Source organism: Beta vulgaris, chromosome 5, assembly GCF_026745355.1.
Source record: "Beta vulgaris subsp. vulgaris cultivar EL10 chromosome 5, EL10.2, whole genome shotgun sequence".
Classification (NCBI taxonomy): Eukaryota; Viridiplantae; Streptophyta; class Magnoliopsida; order Caryophyllales; family Amaranthaceae; genus Beta; species Beta vulgaris.
The window spans coordinates 19,141,145-19,163,646 of record NC_079206.1 but is presented as its reverse complement, the minus strand read 5'-3'; the positions used below and the strand labels follow the sequence as shown (position 1 = coordinate 19,163,646).

Here is a 22,502-nt window from a genome sequence, read left to right as displayed (position 1 = left end):
ATCTCTTCAATGACTTTATATTGGTGCATTGAATCACATATGGGGCAATTATCTTTAGCACTTGCAAAATGCCTAGCTTCAGCTTCTCAGCTTACTCCACTATTTTGCATTGTACTATTTTGATCTTGCTCCCATGTGTAGAATGTGTAACCATTGATAACATATCCAAAGTAAAAAGAGGCATTGAAATTTGGCCGATAAGCTAAACTCTTGAGTCGATTAGAAACCAAATTTGAAGATTCCTCAAGCTCACTCATTATTTCATCTTTGAACCACCTACTGAATGATTTGCAATGTTCACTTGCTAACGATTTTGTGTTAACTCTTGGGAGTTGTTCCCTTAAGTAAGACATGTGGCGTTTGACATACCATATGACTTCCGACTCATTATGAAGAATATAAGTGTGTGCCATGTTCCATGAATCATGATTCATGAGACATGTCACGTTGTTTATGACCTATGGTCCCCTTTCTATCCAATCTTCCACTATGTCGAGATGTAGGGAGCCCTATCGTCTTTGTCAATCCCACAAAACGACCACTAAACTCTATAGCATTCTCATAAAAGACCCGCTCCGCGATACAACCTTCCGGATGATGGTGATTCTTCACATACCCCTTATATGTTTTCATTTGCCTTTCAAAGGGATATTGATTTCTCAAATACACTGGACCACAAAATCTGACCTCTCTCACCAGGTGAATCGTTAAATGAACCATAACGTCGAAAAATGATGGAGGAAAGTACATTTCCAATTGGCACAACACGACAACAATATCATTCTCCAACGTAGTCAACTCTTCTCGTCAGTAACTTTGCTATATATCGCATTGAAAAAAATGACACAGTCTAATAATGGCGTATCTAACTTTTTTAGGCAGAATTGAACGAATAGCCACAGGTAACAAATACTGCATCAAAATATGGCAATCATGAGACTTAAGGCCCACAAGTTTCAGAGTTTCCATCGACACCAGTTCAATATTGGACGAATAACCCTCTGGCACTTTGACACCGCTAAACACTCACAAAACTCCTTCTTCTCTTTGACAACGTATACGCTGCAGGAGGTAAGTTTTTCGAGTTCCATCATCAACAACATGTAGTTCCCTTCTAATCCCCATTGCCTTCAAATCATCTCGAGCTTTAACACCGTCTTTTGTCTTCCCAGGGACATTCAATAATGTACTAATCAAACTATCACATACATTCTTCTCGATATGCATCACATCTAGTGAATTCCGGACAAAGAGGAATCTCCAATAAGGTAGGCGCCAAAAATATGGACACTTCTTGTATCCCTGTTTAGGAAGAGGATTCTTTTTATTTTTCATACCAAATGTAATATGGATATCCTTAATCTTTCGAAGCACCTCCTCACCAATCTTAACCTTAGGACGTCCCACAAAACATTGTTTACCATTAAATGTTTTTTTCAACTTACGATAATGATGATTCTGGTAGAAATTGAGGATTATCATTGAAAACATTCTTTCCAGATGCTATTGAGCACATTTCTTCCAAACCGTCCTCACATATAGGACAAGCAGTCTTTCCTTTCGTTGTATATCCCAAAAGATTACCATAAGATGTATAATCTTGGATAGTGCAAAACAACATTGATCTTAAAGTAAACTTTTCCTTCTAATAAGAGTCAAACACTTCCACACCTTGTTCCCATAGGATGTCCAAATCATCAATAAGAGGTTCCAAGTACACGTCAATGTTATTTTCGGGTACGGTTGTTTTGGCACAGATATCAATAGAGTAAGCATCATGTACTTTCTTTTCATACACAAATTAGGAGGCAAGTTGTAAGTCACCAAAATCACAGGCCAAGTACTATGGGTGCTACTAAGGGAACCAAATGGATTCATACCATCAGTGGACAATGCAAGACGTAGGTTCCTTTTTTTTTACAAAACTCGGGGAATTTACCATCTATAAAACTCCATTAGGGTGAGTCAACTTGGTGTCTAAGTTTTCCATCCTTTTTATGTCCATAATGGATCCATGTCAACTGCTCAACGGTATTTGGATCTGAAAACAATTGTCTAAACCTTGGTAATATTGGAAAATACCATAATACCTTAGCTGGCACTTCTTTTTTCTTGTACCGTGAGGCATTGCAAACATAACAACTCTCTAACAATTCACTTCCATTACGGTATAACATGCAATCGTTAGGCAAGCATGAATTTTCTCATAAGGCAAGCCCATTGAGCCTAATACCTTTTTTGCCTCATATGTACTACTTGGGAGGACATTTTCCTCCGGAAACATGTCTTTCATCAATTCAAGAAGAGAACTAAAACTTGCATCAGTCAACCACCACTAGCCTTTAAATTATACAACTTAAGCACACCCATAATCTCTGTATATACAGCCTGGGTATAATGGCTGCTTAGAATCACTTACCAACCTCTCTAATGCAATACGATCCCTATTGTAATCATCCTCATTTACACACGACAAAAAGTCCTCTATTACATCGCCCTTATTAAAATTATGTTTAGAAGTATGAGCTGAAGTTTCTTCCCTAGATTCTCCGTGCCAAATCCAACGCGTATATGTTCTATCAAATGTCCATTTTCCAAATGATTAAGTATCTGGTCAACTCTATGATGCATAAGATTATGGCACATAAAGCAAGGACATCGTAACTTAGATTGACCTCCACTATTTCCTATAGCAAAAGTTATAAATTTTCTAATTCCAACATTATACTCTTCATCCCCTGACTCTAACATCCATATCCAACTTCGATCCATTACTACAAACCAAGTGACAACTGGTACAATTCAAAACAAATAAATTATTTCTAAACTCATCGATTCAATTTTTTTAATAAATTAATTATCTATCTTCATTACCATTCACTAACCCATCAACAATTTGGATAAATTGGATAAAACCCATCAAAAATTCAGACTAATTCTTGGTTATACAACTCTATATTCAGAAAATTAGGAAATATTTAGAGAGAAAACATAACAGTCATTCCTCTGTAAAACTTAGTCTTTAACATGACATGAAAAGTGAGGAAAGCAAACAAAAAAAAAAAAATGGAGTTCTGATAACTCCAAAGCTCCATACCAAGATTAATGTTGTCCTCAATTCAAAATAGTAGTAAATCTGCATCTGTGTTCAGATTATTGATGTCCTCAATTCAAAATAGCAGTAAATTCTATGTCTTTAATTTAGGTTTATGCCTTCAACAATTATGCCCTCGAAAACTCGACCAATTTAAATCATTCACTTATTCGGAAACCTACATTCACAAACAACCTGAACATATCATCCGGGTTAAAGCCAATCAACCCAACAAGCCTAGAAAAATCGGAAGCTAAGAAGCCGCCCAGAAAACATTCAACGGTATTGAAGTAAGAAGTTGGTACCTACTTGCATGCATAAGGAAGGGGGGGGGGGGTAACCACCCTGGCTCAAGTTGTGGCCCTTTATATTAAAGGCTCTCTCTCATAAAAATTAAGTTGTAAACTTAAAGTAGCATAATATACCAGAATGTTTAACTTGCTTTAGCACTAGTATTGCAGCTGATTCTTTGCTTGTATGCAATGAGCCTCAGGTTCAAATCCTATTAGCACACTGATCTTTTCAGTTCTAGAAATTATTTTTTTCTTGCCTTTTTCACTAATTGTTTCCCTTTCATCCATTTACAATCTAACCTTCTTTATATTATTTTTTATTTACTTTTCATAATAATATCACTAAATGTTTCCTTTTCTACTCAATTCCAGAAGTGTTAGTTTTACAGATCAACATGTAGAAAAGATTTGATGTATTGATTGTATTCTAATTTTGTATAACAGTAAATCCTATAATAGTAAAGAACAAATAACCCACCTTCATGTACTCACCAGCACTGTAATAACTGATTAAATACAGAGACTTACATATTAGTGAAATCAGTGTAACGCTACACTAGCAGCAGAAAATGAAGATTAAAATTGTCAAATTTGATTAAATTAACAAAATTTGAACAATAAAGCCACCAGAATCAGTTTTTTTATGTATTAGGAATAAAAAGGAATACCCAACGGTATTGAAGTAAGAAATTGCTACCTACTTGCATGCATAAGGAAGGGGAGGGGGTAACCACCCTGGCCCAAGTTGTGGCTCTTTATATTAAAGGCTCTCTCTCATAAAAATTAAGTTGTAAACTTAAAGTAGCATAATATACCTGAATGTTTAACTTGCTTTAGCACTAGTATTGCAGCTGATTCTTTGCTTGTATGCAATGAGCCTCGGGTTCAAATCCTATTAGCACACTGATCTTTTCTGTTCTAGAAATTATCTTTTTCTTGCCTTTTTCACTAATTGTTTTCCTTTCATCCATTTACAATCTAACCTTCTTTATATTATTTTTTATTTACTTTTCATAATAATATCACTAAATGTTTCCTTTTCTACTCAATTCCAGAAGTGTTAGTTTTACATATCAACATGTAGAAAGGATTTGATGTATTGATTGTATTCTAATTTTGTATAACAGTAAATCCTATAATAGTAAAGAACAAATAACCCACCTTCATGTACTCACCAGCACTGTAATAACTGATTAAATACAGAGACTTACATATTAGTGAAATCAGTGTAACACTACACTAGCAGCAGAAAATGAAGATTAATTTGTCAAATTTGATTAAATTAACAAAATTTGAACAATAAAGCCACCAGAATCAGTTTTTTTATGTATTAGGAATAAAAAGGGATAGAAAATTAAGAATTACCTTAAATTACCGGTAACAATGGCGATTATGGTTGTTCGTTTCTCCCAAAACGACTTGCTCGGTAGAATAAACTTGTGAATTCCAATGAATATTTCCACGAAGTCTGTTGGAATCAACCGAAGGGGGGAACCAATGATGATAGCTGGAAAGGGAAACCAAAGATGAGAGCCGGACTTGGAACCAAAAGGGGGAACGGAGGTGGAAATCGAAGGCGTTGAGCAAGCCGAGCACAGTTCTTGGTTCAGTACTTCAGTTACATAAAATTGTTAATAAAAGAAAAAGGGTTTACAAAGGGTAAAAAATTTGTTCCTAATTTCTAGCCAAGTAAACGGTTAGTTTTCAACATAATTATTTTAACAGAATTTTTATTATTAATAATAAAGCACCACGTTCCCATCAAAGAAATAATAAGAAAGTACCACATAAGAATTTTATGGCAAATATAACACAAATTAAGATAAGTGTTAACTGATATACTATCAATACAAGCTAAGATATTAGATTTTATGTCAAAACGTTAGATTTAGACTTCACATAACAGTTGCTAAGATAAGAGTTAATTTACCGGTGTTATCTTTTCCCTTTTTTGTAGTAGTGCACCCATTGATAGACAATATTTTACTCTAAGTGGATTCATTTTTTCGCCCAGAACACAACCCGCTGGATATCTATGTTAGCATCATTCAAAATCCCTTATTCGACAGATGGACCAATGAGGATGCTCAAGGATGCATTCCTAAGCAAGCTTCCTAACGATCCATTCAACACATATGATCGTTACCCCATCTTCTCGATGTTTAATATGTCTATAAAAATTATGACTTGGAATTACTCAAGGTATTAGTAATAAGATTTTATTATTTAGACAATATTAACTTGATCGCTCCTTAAAGTTGAAAAAGACAAAGCTCAAAACATTCAATTTATACAACAACGACACATGATATATTGGGTGTCCAGTACTTTCTATTGCATTTAAATAAGAATTGAACTCATCCAAAAGGATTTTTGATAGAAAAATACATGTATCGAACACAAAAAAAAAATCATGGTATATATGTACATATAGTTGTTTCAAAAAGATTTGATATCAAGGAAAGACAACATGAAGCTGCTTTTGATGTTGTACTAACAACCACTTGTCGATAGCTCATTGAAACCTTCCAATCTTCACTTCCATCCCCTTCCATCCAACTTCTTCCATATTGAAGTCATAAGAACCTTTTCCACAACATTGACTTGAGTTAAATTTTGATGATAAGGTTAAGCTCGAGTCAGAGGCAACAATAACTATCTTGAGAAGCTATTAAGGGAATCATCACACAACAACAAACAACGTGCACCTATAATCTAAGCGACCTCTTCCTTCCTATGAAGTTATCTATAATTCTTCGTAAGGAATATTATTAGTTGTGGAACGAGATTCTAATAAGTAGAGTTGCATTGAAGGTGACAACTTGTCCCTCATCAATAATGTAGTCAATAAGAAATGACAAGATGATTGATAGCTCACGATCACATAGTAAAAGCCATCTACTTAATATTGCTCACTTTGAAAATTGAAATTCTGGACAAGTTTCAATTAAGCTATATACTGGATCACTAACTAACGTAATTTACATAGTATCGTCACCATGACAACCCACAACTTATACAAATTATGCATCCAATTCCACACTTTCTAGATATTACTCATATTAGCATTTCCCTCGTGAAAAAGGCTTTCTAATGCAATTCCTCGACCTTTTGCTCTGTACTCTCGACCTTAATGCTTTCGTTATTAGCTCAAGCCTGAAGAGTAGGAAAGAACAAACAATAATGGGCCATGTATGTCCAATTGTCCACCCAATTCACCTCAAATATTAGCCATTTAGCCCCTAATAAAAACTTCAGCTTTTGGGTAAATCAACAAAAATCTGAGATCTTTGTGTTCGCGTCTCACTCTCACACCATCTTCACAAACTCTAGAAATACAAAAACCAACTCAAACGGTAGTCTAATAGCCCAGAAAAACACACAAAAATGTCGATTCTCTCCACTCCACCTTCCCTCTTCTTCCCCAAAACCTCAAATCATTACCATTACCATTACCATTACCCACTCTCATCTTTCTCCCCCCTTCCTTCTCCGACCCTACATCTCTCTCTCTCCTCCTTACATTCGTCGTCTTCCCGAATATTCTCCTCTCGCTCCAACGACGAACCCAACAAGTCCAAGCCCAAGCGCAAGCCCAAACCTTCTTCCCCTTCCTCCAGCCCGGGTGTGCCCAATTTCACCATCAGTGGCCCAGACGATGAATGGGATGAGGATGACGACGATGATGACGATGACGAATGGGGCCAAGAGCCCAAGCCCAAGCCCAATCCTCCTTCCTCCGCTATCACTCCTCAATCCAATGTCTCCGTTACTGTTTCCGACGAGTGGGGTGAGAAGTCTGGGCCTGAACCCGAACCCGAGTCCAAGTTCACCGAGCCCGACCCGCCCACCCGTGAGGATGAGTGGGCACCACCTAGCATCAACGCTGATGATGTGAGTGAGACTACTTCTACCACTAGTATTGATACTAGTACAATTGACCAGAAGAACTGGGAGTTGAAGAGGTGCTTGTTGGATTCGGTTTACGGGTCGGATTTGGGTTTCCGGGCCTCCGCTGAGGTGCGTGCTGAGGTGTCGGAGCTTGTTAGTCAGCTTGAGGCGGTTAACCCGAGTCCGAAACCGACTGAGGTTTCGGGCTTGCTTGATGGCAACTGGATTTTGGTGTAAGCTTTTATTCATCATAAGTACATTATGAATATGATTGTCTTTCATTGCATTTTGTCATGATTTTATTTTTTATGTCTTGTGTGTGAATTTTGATCGACCAAATTAACAGGAAATAGTATGTTGTTTGCTTGAATGTGGGAATTAGGATTGTTTATCAGTGCTATATTACTTGTCAAATATCATTTTTGGGATGTTTGGACAAAGAGATTTCATCTTCTCAGAACAGTATGGTTTATGATTGGATGTTTCCAAGTGCGTAGAACAAGTAATGAGGAATGATAGACCTATTGCAAAGGTATTTCAATGAAGTTATGTTATATATAGTGGAATTGGGATATTGCAACTATTACCCTGTGCTTATTTTTTTCGTATTGGGGACAATAAGTAATATCTGTTGTGGTCTCTTATAATTTTGAAGTTATGGTACTTATAGCGGCTGACTGTGGTATGTTGATGTGGATGCTCTTATTGATGCTATTGTGAGACTACTTATGTTTGATGGATCTTCAGATGCTGAAAAGAGCAACATAAAGCTCCAGAAACTAAGAGATCAAGTGTCGTTTGAGCTTTAGGAGAATATTGCTTTGTTGCGTATTATTGTAAATATGCTCTGACATTAATACATTGTCTAGGAATCTGTTTAAGTTGGAGCAGGAAAAATGTACATTCTGTTAATCATGTCTTATCCATGACGCTCTCTGCAAATCATCAGGTACACGGCCTTTTCAGAGCTGCTACCTCTTCTTGCTGTGGGAACTACACAATTGTTGAAGGTTCAACAAATATCTCAAGCCATTGACACCACAAACCAAACTGTAGAGAACTCAACAACACTGTCCAGTCCTTTTGCAACGTTCACATTTAGTGCAACAGCTACTTATGATGTCAGGAGTCCTTCAAGGATACAGGTATTTAACAAACCTCAGTTTGGAAAATTGTATGTTGGCTGTTGCTAGACATTGTTTAGGTTATGCATGGGGTCTATTTAAAAGCCTTGTTGACGCATTCATTCCTTGTGTTATAGTGTCCCTAAGCTGCGTATTACAGATACTGTTGCAAGATCGCTAAGGTAGTGTTTGGAAACTTGTATTTCATTTCAAATAATGGATTTGAAATCTGGAATTTAAAGTTTGTATTTCAATTCCTAATTATTGTTTTGTAAAGGGGGTTTAATAGAGGAGAGAGAAATAGATGTTTAATAGAGGAGAGAGAGAAAATGTGGGTTAACTAAAGGAGAGAGGAATAGATATTAGAAAGAGAATGAGTGAAGTTGGGATATACATACTCATGAAGTTGGGATATGTATGAGGAGAGGATTTCAAATGACAAGGTAATAGCTTGAATTTTAAATTCTACTAATATAGGCTTTTGATAAGAATTTGGACAAATTCCATAATTTCAAATTCCATGCCATCCAAACAATAGATTTCATCCAAATCCGGGATTTGAAATGAAATCTTGTTATCCAAACATACCATAAATGAATTTGGTAACCATTTGAAATTGCTCATATATATATATATATCATTTCAAGAAATTTGCTCACCTATGTTGTTTTTTGCTTGTTAGATACAGTGCTTAGGTAATATGTAGTTGTACTGTGAGCTTATCTTCTTGTGTAAATGTGATTCCTCACCGCTCCCCAAAGAAAACGGGGGACATGGAGACAGATCATTATTTTCTTTTGGTGAAATTCAAGGTGAAGATTACCCATTAACAAATCCACAGAAATCCCCGTTGCGATGCACCAGGATGATACTTATCCTCACTGCATAGTTGATGCCTTAATGAAGCTGTTCATGTGGGTGAGTGTTGTTTTGGGGTTTTTTGCGGGTGTTTCAGGGGAGTGGTGTGGGTCTTAGATGGTGCAATTTTCCCTGGACTATTGCACAGAGACTCCTTCCTTAGACTCTAGTGCCCTCTGCCTCTTTAAAAAAAGAGAGGATGTTACGCTCTTCATCAAGGAGTAATTTATGGAATAAATTTATTAGTAAATTTTAAACTATGGTGGACTTTTACCTCCTTTGCCTTGTTCTCTCTCTTTCTCTCTCCCTCTTCCACTTGGTGTGCATACTATTACTTTTCTCAATTCTTATTCCTTTTCAGATTTTCTTTTCTGTGTTTTTGCTTTCATGCCTGCACCATAAAATCCTTATACTTTCTCATCCCTCACGTGTGATTCAGAGCCTTGGGGTGCAAGTTCTGTCCCAACAAAACCTTAGACCTCATTTACAGTCCACTGACTCCACACCCCCTCTATCTCATTGCTACCTGCTATTTAAAACTACGAGTCCACCTGTACCCAGCTTCATTATCAGACCGTGTTTCCATTACAAACTTCCCCACCTTGCCCTTGGACCGGAACACCCCTTTCTCATCTCAACACACCCCCATTATTATTTTTATCTCGCCTGCCAAATGCTGTAAGGCTCGCAGCTAATCCAACAGATATACGGTTATCAATACCACCTTTTGAGATGGGCATTCCCAGCTCTCGTGCTAATGGTGGTGGCAATTCAAATTTTGGAAAAGAAGTGGAATCCCCCTCCTGCATTAATCGCTCTCTTCTGAGTAGGTTGCTCATTTTTGGTCATTGACCCAGATCTTCAGTTGTGTCTTGTGACCCTATTTAACAACCAAAAGTCAAGTTTTGTGGCACCTTTACATGATGATCAGTATGTGGTAGTAGGGTCAGAGAGAGATGGACACTCTGGGTAGGGGTGCATGAAATGAAAGGGAGAGATTTTTCTAATTTATTGATGATCAAATACTGAGTAATGGAAATAAGATTGAGTGATAATCCAATCTCGGTTCCTTTCTTTCCCCTGCTCCCTCTTCTTGATTCCCTTTGCTGTTTCCTACTTGTACCAAATGCCTCACTACTCGACGATAACAGTCTAGCTATTCTGTGTGCAGGTTCGATTCAAGGAAGCCACTTTCAAACCTCCACAGATCAAATCTCAAATTGATCTTCCAGAGAGTGTAGATGTGTTCGGACAAAAAGTAACCCTTCCTCCTGTGCAGCAGTTCTTGAGTCCCTTGCAGGACGCAGCAACTAGTATTTCACGCGCTTTATATGGTCTCCCACCTCTTAAAATTTCCATTCCAGGGGAACGCACTGCATCTTGGTTGCTTTTCACGTATGTTGATGAAGATTTTCGAATTTCAAGAGGAGATGGTGGCCTTTTTGTACTTGTCAGAGAAGGAAGTCCACTTCTTGACCAGTAGGGTGGATGTGCCCGTAATTGGTCCAATTGGAGAGATATATTGTTGTGCTGTATCTGATATTATGTAGAGAGCTTAATTTTTGTTTCAATATTGTCACAATGCTTTACGTGGCTTAATAGGTATCTAGTGTTGAAAGTCTGAAGCCATTAGAAAGGAGTGGGAAACACTATAAGCTAGTGGTCAGCCTGACCAATATCGAGAATAATCTTGTAATTTATAAATCCTTTTTTGTGTATTAAATACACTTGTAATTCATAAACCGACCTTTGTTTATGTGTTTCAGGCACTTGTTATTTATAAATCAATTTTTTGCCAAAGAGTAAAACTGTGATCTCTGACAAAAAGTAAAAGTTGTATTAATTATAGGGTTTCAACTTTTTCCCCATAAAAGTGCAACTAGATATTTATGTTGATTGTTCTGATTAGGCTAAGGATTTGAAAGTCGTTCCCAAGGCTCAGAGTGGCTTGAATCTTTGTTGGTCCCTTCCTCCTTTAAATTCTCGTTTAAATTGAATTTTGATGGTTCGAAACTTTTTGATGGCAATGCCTCCTTTGATTTTATCATTAGAAATTCGGATGGTAGTGTTTTGCTTGTTGGAGCCAAATCCATTGGCAGAAATAATAGTGTTATCCAAGCTGAAGCTTGGGGCTTGGTGGAGGGCATTAAGGGTGCTTTTTCTTCACCTTAATAAATTAAGTTTCAAGTCCAGTCAGTTCAGATAAGTTAAGTTCATTTCAGATAAGTTTAGTTCAGTTCAGATATGTTTCAATTAGGCCCAATCATGCAATAAGTTCTAATCGGGTCCAATAGGTTCCAATCAGGTGCAATAAGTTCCAATTAGGTCTAATAAGGTCCAATAAGTTTCAATCAGGTGCAATAAGTTCTAATTAGGTTTAATCAGTTCCAATAAGGTTCAAATAGTCAATGATTAATAAATATTTGTATTATTGTCTATTATTTTATTATTCATATCATTATTAGCTGATTATTTTATTATTAGAATTTTAATTAAAGTACCACAATGATTATATCGTATTACACTTGTATTCTTGTCTATTATTTTATTAAATGTTTGTATTATTGTCTATTATTTTAGGGTTTTTTCACCAGGTACCCCTGTGGTTTTTCAAAATTCATGGGATACCTCTAATTTTTTGCACCAAATACCCTTATTATTTCAATAGAATTCACGAAAAGCCCTTAATGACTAACGGTGTTAAGTTTTTTCGTTAGTCATTAACCCTAATTAACTCTCTAACCCTAACCCTTAAGTCCTAATCTTAACACCCTAACACCTAACCCCAACCTTAACCACCCAACCACCACCTTCCCCCACCCCTTCCCCACCATCCATCGAATTCCCCCTCCCCACCCCCACCCCCACCCCCGTCGATGCTGTTCTCAATCTCTCTCTCCTCTTTCGTCAGTGATATCTTTGATTTCGAAAAGGGTTCGATGGCTTAGTGGTTCAGGTGCGGCGGGAGTGTGAGAGGACGTGAGGTGGTAGATGATTGGGGTGAGGTTTTGAGGGGGGTTGTTGTCAGGAGAGGGGGGGTTACTGCCAGGGGAGGGGGGTTGCTGCCGGGGGTAGGGGTGGGGGTGGGTTGGAGAAATCAACGTGGAAGGAGGGCTGCTATAGGGGATGAGAGAGGGAAGGGGAGGGGAGGTGTTGGTGGTTGGGTGGTGGTTGTGGGGGTTAGGGTTTGAAGTTATGGGATTAGGATAGGGTTAGAGGTTAGCTTAGTTAGTTAATTAGTGTTTAAGTAGGGTTAGAGGGGTTAATTGACCCTAATGACTAACGGAAATTTGACACCGTTAGTCGTTAAGGGAATTTCGTACATTTTATCTCCAAAGTAAGGGTACCTGATGCATTAAAAAAATTAGGAGTACCCCATGAATTTTGAAAAACCACAGGGGTACCTGGTGAAAAAATCGATTATTTAATTATGCATATTACTATTAGTTGATTATGTTATTATTAAAAAATTTAATTAAAGTACCACAATGTAGAGTATTATACTTGTATTATTATCTATTATTTTGTTATTCATATTACTATTAACAAGACTATTAGATATATTCGTGGCGGTATAGGCAAGTATATAAATAGTAATTTTTTATTACAAGAGATAATCCATAATTATTTTTATTTTTTTGAAAAATTATCAGAAACAACCTTATAAAAATTACATTTTGTGAAAAGCAACCTTATAATTTTTTTTGGGTTTTTTTTCACCAGGTACCCTTATGGTTTTTCAAAATTCATTGGGGACCCCTAATTTTTTTTAATGCACTAGGTACCCTTACTTTGGGAATAAAATGTAGGAAATTCCCTTAATGAGTTACGGTGTCAAGTTTCCGTTAGTCATTAGAGTTAATTAACCCCTCTAACCCTAATTAAACCCTAATTAACTAACCTCTAACCCTACCCTATCCCTAACTTCAAACCCTAACCCCATCACCACCTCCCAACCACCACCACCACCCTCTCCCCCTCCTTCCCTCGCCCCCTGCAACAAGCCTCATCCCCGTCAACCCACCCTCACCACCACCCCAGGCAGCAGCCCCCTTCCCCTGTCGATTTTCTCAAAACCCCACCACATCACCTCCTCTCACACTCTCGTCGCACCAGACCGCCATCACTACGCCGCTCATCAACATCACGACACGAGACCATCCACCACCTCACTCTCACCCTCCCCAATCGATTTTCGAAATCATTTTCGCGAAATCGTTTTCGAAAATAATTTTTGAAATCATTTTTGAAATTAGTTTTCAAAATCATTTTTCAAAATCCATGATATCAATAATGAAGGAGGAGAGAGAGATTAAGGACATAAACAAAGGGAATTCGACGGGAGTAGGGGTGGGGGTGGGGAGGGGGGAATTCGGCGGGGTGGGGAGGGGGAATTTGACTGGGGTGGTGGGGGTGGGGAGGGAGGTTGCGTGGGTGAGGAAGGGGTAGGGGAAGGTGGTGGTTGGGTGGTTAATGTTGGGGTTAGGTGTTATGGTGTTAGGATTAGGGATTAAGGCTAGGATTCGAGAGTTAATTAGGATTATAAGATTAATTAGGGTTAATGACTAACGGAAATATAACATCGTTAGTCATTAAGGGAATTTCATGAATTTTATTGAAATAGTAAGGGTACCTGGTGCATTAAAAAAAATTAGGGGTACCTCATGAATTTTGAAAAACCACAGGGGTACTTGGTGAAAAAACCGTTTTTTTTTTGTGAGAAACAACGTTTTAACCTTTTTTTTTTGGTTTTTTCACCAAATACCCCGGAGTTTTGACGAAATTCACCAGTTACCCTCGCACTTTTGAAAATACATGTGGTACCCCCTCAGTTTCGACAAATGCATCCAAATGCCCTTAATGACTAACGACGTTAATCGTCGTTAGTCTTAACCCTAATTAACCTAACTAAATCCTAACATCTAACCTTACACTAACCCTAACCCTAAAGCCTAACCCTCCTCACCCTCCCACCACCCCAACAACACCCCTCACCCTCCACACCACCCCAGCATCACCTCCGTCCCCCACCCCCGAAGCCCCCTCCCCCACGCATCCCTTTTTTCACGGCATTCGAGCAGGCCCCCACCACTCCCCCACCCTTGTTCCCCTCCTACGATTACAAAACAACCCACCTCTTCCCCATCCCCGCTACCTTTTTTTCTTTACTTTCCTCTGTTTTTTGAGAGAGAGAAATTAACCGTGCAACCTAATTCGTGGAAATTGAAGGGGGCGATTGGGTGTTGCGGAGGGTGGGGGGAGGGGGGTTACTCTGAAATCGAAGGGGGACGCGAGGGTAGAGGACGGGTGGGGGCCTGCTGGGATGCCATGAAAAAAGGGCTACATGGAGGAAGGGGGTTGTTGCCGGGGTGGTGGGGAGGGCGGGGGATGCTGCTGGGTTGGTGGGGAGGGCGAGGAGATGCTGCTGGGTTGGTGGGGAGGGTGGGGGATGCTGCTGGGGTAGGGGGTAGGGGTGGGGGATGCTGGGGTGGTTGGGAGGGGTGGTGAATTAGTGGTTAGGGTCAGGGTTTAGGGTTAGGGTTATGGATAGGGTTTGGATTAGGTTTATGGTTAGTGGTTAATTAGGATTGAAAACAACAAAATAACAATTAATGACTAACGATGGTTAACGGAGTCAACCGTCGTTAGTCATTAAGGCATTTGGGTATATTGTTATGAAATTGAGGGGTCCCCGTGTATTTTCAAAAGTGCGAGGGTGCTCGGTGAATTTCGTGAAAACCCAGGGGTATTTGGTGAAAAAATCGTTTTTTTTTTTGAGATGAAACCTCAAGGAGTCTTTCTGGTGTTGACCACTGATTTCAGGTGTTGACTTCTTATTTCTTCTAATTGCACTATATTTCCTTCTCTTTTTTACCAGAAGATGTATCATTTTCCTCCATTTCCTCCTTTATATAAACTCTAATCATCTCCAAAGTAGATATAATTTCCCCAAAAAAAATTCCTCATAGCAAAACAATTTCCAGTTAGCTAAATTAGGGTTCTTCTTCTTTTTAATTAGTCTTGTTCCATATCTGTTGATTCACTTTACTTCCTTCTTCTTTTTTCCCAACCTGTTAGCCTGATTTTTCGTTTCTTTTTTGTTTCAGAATTATGGTGAAACATGGTTGTGGATTAAGCCCAGCACAACAACAAACTTACAATGATCATCAACATATTTCCAAACATTCTTGTTTAAGAAGCACATGAATTTTTGTAAAATTAGCAAACTTTTGCAAAAATTAGGACTCTAATTTTTCCAAGAATCAACAATAAAAATGTATAGCAGCCATTCATACAAAAATCAACACTCATCACATTACCATTGTTTAATACCATAAACCCTAGCTTACAAATAAACATCTGAATTTTGGAAATTAATTAAGGGGAATGAAAATTTACCTTGTTTTGTAGACAATTTCGACCTTCTCCTCCCTTTTAATTCTCAAAGATGCTTTCTTTGCTTTCCCTTTACCAACCATTGATACAAAGTAGAGAGAAATAAAAAAAAACAAAAATTAAGATGCTAGTTGGGTGTTTTTTTTCTGAAAAATATTAATTCAACAGTAAAAGAAGAGAAAAAAATGCATAATTTAGAGGGAGAGTAATCATTACCTGCAAGTTCATTCAATGAGTTTGCAGCTTATTCAATTGGTTTGCAAGGGATTTGCAGAGAAGAAAGGGAGATGAGAGGGTTTAATTTTGAGAGTGGAGTATTTTAGGTGTTAGTTGGAGGGAAAATGGGTAGAAGAGTGTGTTTCGGAATGAAATAGAGTGCAATTAGAAGAAATAAAAATTCAACATCGGAAATCAGTGGCCAGCACCGGAAAAACTCTCTAAGGTTTCATCTCACAAAAAAATAAGGTTTAAAGGTTGTTTCTCAAAAAAAATAATTGATAAGGTTGTTTTTCACAAAATATAATTTATAAGGTTGTTTCTAACAATTTTTCCTTATTTTTTAAAAGGGTGAATTTTAATAATTATTATTTCATAATAAATTTCGAGGGGTAGTATTTACACTAAGGGTAATATTTATGTTATAACTCATCAATTTTTTTGTCTTGTAAGGTCAAATAAGTTTCAATTAGGTCCAATAAGGTCTAATAAGTTTCAATCAGGTCCAATAAGGTCTAATAAGTTTCAATCAGGTCCAATAAGGTCTAATAAGTTTCAATCAGGTTCAATAAAGGTCTAATAAGTTCCAATCATGTCAATAGTTTCAATCAGGTCCAATAAGTTCCAATAAGGTTCAATCAGGCCCAATAAATTGAATCATGTCTAATCAGGTATAAGAAGTTCAGTTCAGGTCCAATAAGTTCAGTTAAGATAAATTTAGGGTTATTCAATTGAAGAGAACGCACCCTTAAGGTTGCCTTACTGTTCCAGATTTCCAATCTTTGGATTAAGGGAGACAATCTGGCTGTTATTAATGCTCTTAATTCTAATTGGCGTACTCCTTGGGAAATTGATACTTTGATTGCTGATGCAAGTTGCTTACTGGAGGGTGTTCCGGTGTGGAAGGCGAATCATTGCTTTCGAGAGGCAAATAGTGTAGCTGATTTCATGGCGCAAAAGGGATAGTCTTGTCCCATTATGTTATACTGGTTTCCTTCTTATAACATAGATTTTTCTCTCACCATCCATAAGAATGTTTTAGGTTGGCCTTCTGATTGAGGAGGTACTCCTAAGTTTATTTCCCTTAACAAAAAAAAAAAAAAACTTAATCTCTCTTTTGAACATATCTAACTACTAGTTGTTTTTTGTATAAAACTCTAAATCAAAACTAAATCCTTTATAAGTAAATCATACAAAACATGCTTCTAATATCAATAGACGTAAATTCAGTAACAAAAGTGGAGGAAGAATGCGTGCCCGAATATCGCTTTATACCTATAGTCAATCTCCGATGATGATCTGTATTCCACAATACTCCCTCTGTCCAAAAATGTTGCTATATATTGACCGTTGGCACTATTCACTTGGTAACTTTGACTGTCTTTTAGTTGATATACATAAGAAAAAACATAGTCATATTTGATCTTATTTGATTCATCCCAATTTGTATTTTTCAAATATATAATTTTTATATTTTTTTCATATATGTAACTCAAGATATTGGTGTTTGAAGTTGGATCTCGTAAACTGTGAAAAAGCAAATGTAGTAACATTTATGAGACAGAGAGAGTAATTCACGTCACACAAAATAACAATGATTAACATATTCTTTAGTAACTCTCGTACGAGAAAACTAATCTATTACACCTTTCCAACCATAGTTGTTATGACAGACGTGAAAAAGAAACAAATAAAAAATGCAAAACAATGAAAAACAAACAAGAGATTTACGTGGTTCACCAATTTGGCTACGTCCACGGCAGAGAGAGAGATAATATTTTATTGATATGAGGAAAACCAGATTACACAGAGAATTAGACTAAAATTCGTAGTCTGAACAATTAGGTATAAATAACCTATTTATACTCCCGTCAGAAAAACGCTTTTCCGCGTTTAACGGGTGCTCGCCCGATCACGTCGGGCGACATCCGCCCGATTGGGCGGTAATTACTAACTCCGGATTTGTTGCGCGCCCGTTCGGGCGAGACTCGCCCAGTCCTAATTCGCGAGCTCGCCTAATCAGGCGACCTGGCCCGATAACATCGGGTGACTTCCCGAAAAATGCTGTTCTTAAATTCGTCAAGGGCCCGATCGGGCGACTTCGCCCAACCCGATCGGGCGGTACCCCAGAAACTCCTTTTTGACGGAAACATTCAAGGCACTATTCTTACAAATCTCCACCTTGACTTGAATCCTCTCATAATAACCAGAAAAAACTAGATGCATTGATCACAACGCTCAGAAACTCCCTACCCCAGATTTGTCCCAAAAGACAACCATACCAGATTAGTCCATAAGGACCCCAGAATTGCCCATAAAGGGCAACGAACAATCACGAATGTTGAGTAAGTCCAAACAATGTTGAAACTTACTCTGCGGAACCGGCTTGGTGAACATATCAACATGATTATCAGCGGTTCCTACCTTCTTCCCCTTAATCCTTATCTCACTTCTCAGAAAATGATACCTGACATCAATGTGTTTAGTCCTCTCATGATGGACTTGATCCTTGGCCAAACATATTGCACTTAAGCTGTCGCAATACACAGTTGCCTGATCATGATGTAGACCCAAATGACTGATTAACCCCGCACTAGTGGAAAAATGAAGAAGGGCTGCGCTGAAAAAGGCCTGTAGGGCTGCGCTTTTTCACAGCAGCCCTTTCAGTAGCAGCCATTCACTTTTTAAGTAGGGCTGCGCTAGAAAAGCGCAGCCCTTAAGCTAGAAGGGTTGCGCTAGTTAGGAAAAAGCGCAGCCCTTCTAGCCCAGAAGGGCTGCACTAGTTAGGAAAAAGCGCAGCCCTTCTGAGCTAGAAGGGCTGCGCTTTTTCCTAACTAGCGCAGCCCTTCCTAAATTATTTTTTTTTTTTACATTTTTTTACTCATAATCTCACATTTTCTGAAATTAAACAGAAGAGAAGAGAAACGAAACGAAAATACTAAACCCAAAACAAAAAAAAGAATGAAACGAAAATGAAAAAAAGGAACAAAAACTAATATACAAAGAGAAGTATACAAGAACATTAATCAAAACAAAGATGAAAATACAAGAAATTATATACAAAGAGAAGTATACAAGAACATTAATCAAAATAAACAAAGAGAAGTATACAAGAACATTAATCAAAACAAAGAGAAGTACTCCCTCTGTTTTTTTTATTGTTCTCACTTAGAATCTTGACACTATTCATACTTAGAGAGAATCTTCTCAATTTTTTTTCAATTTATAAGAAAAAATATAGTCATGTGGGATCTTGTTTGATTCGTCTCAATTAGTACATTATTAATATTCAATCGTTATAATTTTTACTAATATATGATGAAAGATATTTAAGTTCAAAAATGTGCATTGGAAGATGTGTAATTGGAAAGTGAGAAAGATAAAAAAAAAAAAACAGAGGAAGTATACAAGAACATTAATCAAAATATATAAACAAAGAGAAGTATATAAGAACATTATAGATCTGAAAATACAAGAAATACCTCCAAACATTAACCTAATAATGTTTAAATACATAAAACAAAACCCTAATACATAATTTAACGAAAAAAAAAAATTTCAGAAAAACTTAAAATGCCTATTTGGAGGCTTAAACGAACTCGGATGGCTTAAAAAGCCTAAACGTCACGGCATAGCGGTGAGTTTGACTCATTGGCTCGTTCCGCTTCCGAAAAGGTATCACAATAGGCAATCGGACTCCGTCGGCATGATTCGTGCAAATCATTTCAGCGTTTTTGTCGCAACATTTCTGGGAGTTTTTGAGAGGATTAGAGAGGAGGAGGAGAGGGAGGAGGGATGTGAGAGAAGGAGGAAAAGGAATAATGAGGGATGTGAGAGAGGAGAGAGAAGAATGAGGGATATATTTGACGAATCTCGCTTAATATTTGAATCCCGCGAAGATGAATTTTTCAAATTTTTTTAAGAAGGGCTGCGCTTTTCTTCAAAAGCGCAGCCCTACTTAGTTAGAAGGGTTGCGCCTTTTATAAAAGCGCAGCCCTTCACTTAGTAGGGCTGTGCTTTTAGAAAAAGCGCAGCCCTTCTGAAGTAAGAAGGGTTGCGCTTTTTCTAAAAGCGCAGCCCTACTGAGTGAAGGGTTGCGCTTTTTATAAAAGCGCATCCCTTCTGTTGTGTAGGGCTGCGCTTTTGTACAAAAGCGCAGCCCTTCACTAGTACGGCTGCGCTTTTAGAAAAAGCGCAGCCCTTCCTCCGCAGCCCTTCCTTTTTTTTCCCCTAGTGTCTTTAACCAGATTCCCTCCTTAGTTGCTTCCGCCAAGGCCATATACTCTGCCTCAGTAGTAGCCAAAGTTACAGTAAGCTGCAAAGTTGCTTTCAAACTTACCACAGAACCACCAAGAGTGAACACATAACCAGTCATAGATCTTCTACCATCCACATCTCCAGCATAATCAGAATCAGAATATCCTACAACTAAACATGTCATATCACCTCCATAGATGAGACCAATATCTGATATACCTCTAAGATACCGAAAAATCCTCTTGACCGCCTGCCAATGCTCCTTACCAGGATCACTCATGAACCTACTAACCACACTGACTGCATGTGCAAGATCCAACCTAGTGCAAACCATAGCATACATCAAGCTCCTTACTGCACTAGCATATGGAACCCGACTTATGTACTCCTTCTCCTTAGCAGATTTAGGTGCAAAAGCTACAGACAAGTGACTATTTGAAGCACTTGGAGTATCTATAGGTTGTGTTGTTGACATGCCAAACCTTGACAATATCTTCTCAATATAACCTTTCTGTGACAAGAAAAGCTTATTCTAAGCCTTATCCCTATAAATCTCCATACCCAAAATCTTCCTTGCTGCACCCAACTCCTTAATCTCAAATTCAGCACTGAGAAGTTCATTCAATCTCTGAACATCTGACTTGTTCCTAGCAGCTATCAACCTATCGTCTACATATAGCACTAAGTAGATGAAAGATCCAACTGTCAGCTTGTTGTGATACACACAACAATCATATGAACTCCTGTTGTAGCCTAGCTTCATCATATAGCTATCAAACTTATTGTATCATTGCCTTGGAGACTGCTTTAGCCCATATAAGGACTTCTTCAACTTGCAAATACAGTTTTCTTTTTCCGGAACCTAGAAACCATCTAGTTGAGCCATGTATATTTCCTCCTCCAACTCTCCATGTAGAAAAGTTGTTTTTACATCTAGCTGCTCAAGCTCAAAATCCTGTGCAACTATTGCTAGTAGCACCCTGATGGAAGTATGTCTGACGACAGGTGAAAAAATCTCATTGTAGTCTACACCCTCCCTTTGTGTGAACCCTCTTGCAACCAGTCGAGCCTTATACTTGACCCCCTCTTCAGATGTTATCCCCTCCTTTTTCTTGAAAACCTATTTACAAGTAAAAAATTTCTCCCTAAAGGCTTAGACACAAGCTCCTAAGTCTCGTTCTTATGAAGTGATTCCATTTCTTCCCCCATTGCAGCAAGCCAATGGGTAGACTCCGTACACGTAACTGCTTCCCTATATGTGGATGCCTCATAGACATCCACCTCTTCAGCAACCTGCAGTGCATAAGCTACCATATCTTCAAAACCATATCTGTTTGGAGGTTTCCCAAAATTTATCCGTATAGGACGCTCCCGAGCTAGGCTAGGTGCCTCCTCACTTGATGTGAAAGATGATGGTTCTTCAGAACCAATGTGTTGATAGTGATCACTCTCATCATGAGTGACTTGCTGCTCCACCTGTTTATCAACACTACCACTATCTGATACAACAATGGACTTCATAGTAGGATTAAACATAGAATTTTCATCAAAAACAACATTTCTACTAAGTATAACCCTAACCTCAGACGGAGACCAAATTCTGTAACCCTTTACTCCATCTCCATAACCCACAAACACTCTCTTTTTAGCCCTTGGTTCCAACTTACCTTCATTCACATGATAGTAAACATTACAGCCGAAAACTCGCATATCTGAGTAATCTGCAGGCTTACCTAACCACATCTCATATAGTGTTTTGAGATTGATCCCGAAATGAGGTCCACGATTGATCAGATAACATGTTGTACCGACGGCTTCTCTTCAGAACCTTCTAGTCATGCCAGCATTAGAGAGCATGCACCGAGCTCTCTCTCCAGAAGTGCCTAGTACATTCTTTCTGCTACACCATTCTGTTGTGGTGTATTTCTGACAGTGTGATGCCTAGCAATCCCTTCATTCTTACAGAACTCTTCGAACTCAGACAGACAAAAGATTCCAGCCCATTATCAGTTCGTAGCCTTTTGATCTTCTTCCCAGTTTGATTTTCCACCAATGCCTTCCACTGCTTAAAATTCTTGAAAGTTTCACCTTTTCACTTCATGACAATTAACCAAGTCATTCTTGAATAATCATCTATGAAAGAAACAAAATACATGTGACCTCCCAAAGACTCCACGCGTGAAGGACCCCAACAATCAGAGTGGATATAATCCAGAGTACCTTTTGTTCTATGAATGCCCTTAGGAAACTTGCTACGATGTAATTTCTCAAAAACACAATGCTCACAAAACTCCAAGTTTGTGACCTTATTGGCCACCCAGAAGATCAGCCTTGGAGAGGATTTGCATACTCTCTCACCATATGAACAAGTTT

At 38.2% G+C, this 22,502-nt stretch overlaps 1 protein-coding gene across 1 annotated transcript; it reads left to right on the top strand.

The window, feature by feature from the left end:
• Window positions 1-6,642: 6,642 nt before the first annotated feature.
• LOC104893022 (probable plastid-lipid-associated protein 3, chloroplastic) lies at window positions 6,643-11,016 on the top strand. The gene is made up of 3 exons (XM_010679061.4): window positions 6,643-7,511; window positions 8,228-8,423; window positions 10,432-11,016. The coding sequence occupies exons 1-3, from the start codon at window positions 6,775-6,777 to the stop codon at window positions 10,741-10,743; spliced, it is 1,245 nt and encodes a 414-aa protein (XP_010677363.2). The 5' UTR covers window positions 6,643-6,774; the 3' UTR covers window positions 10,744-11,016.
• Window positions 11,017-22,502: the final 11,486 nt, after the last annotated feature.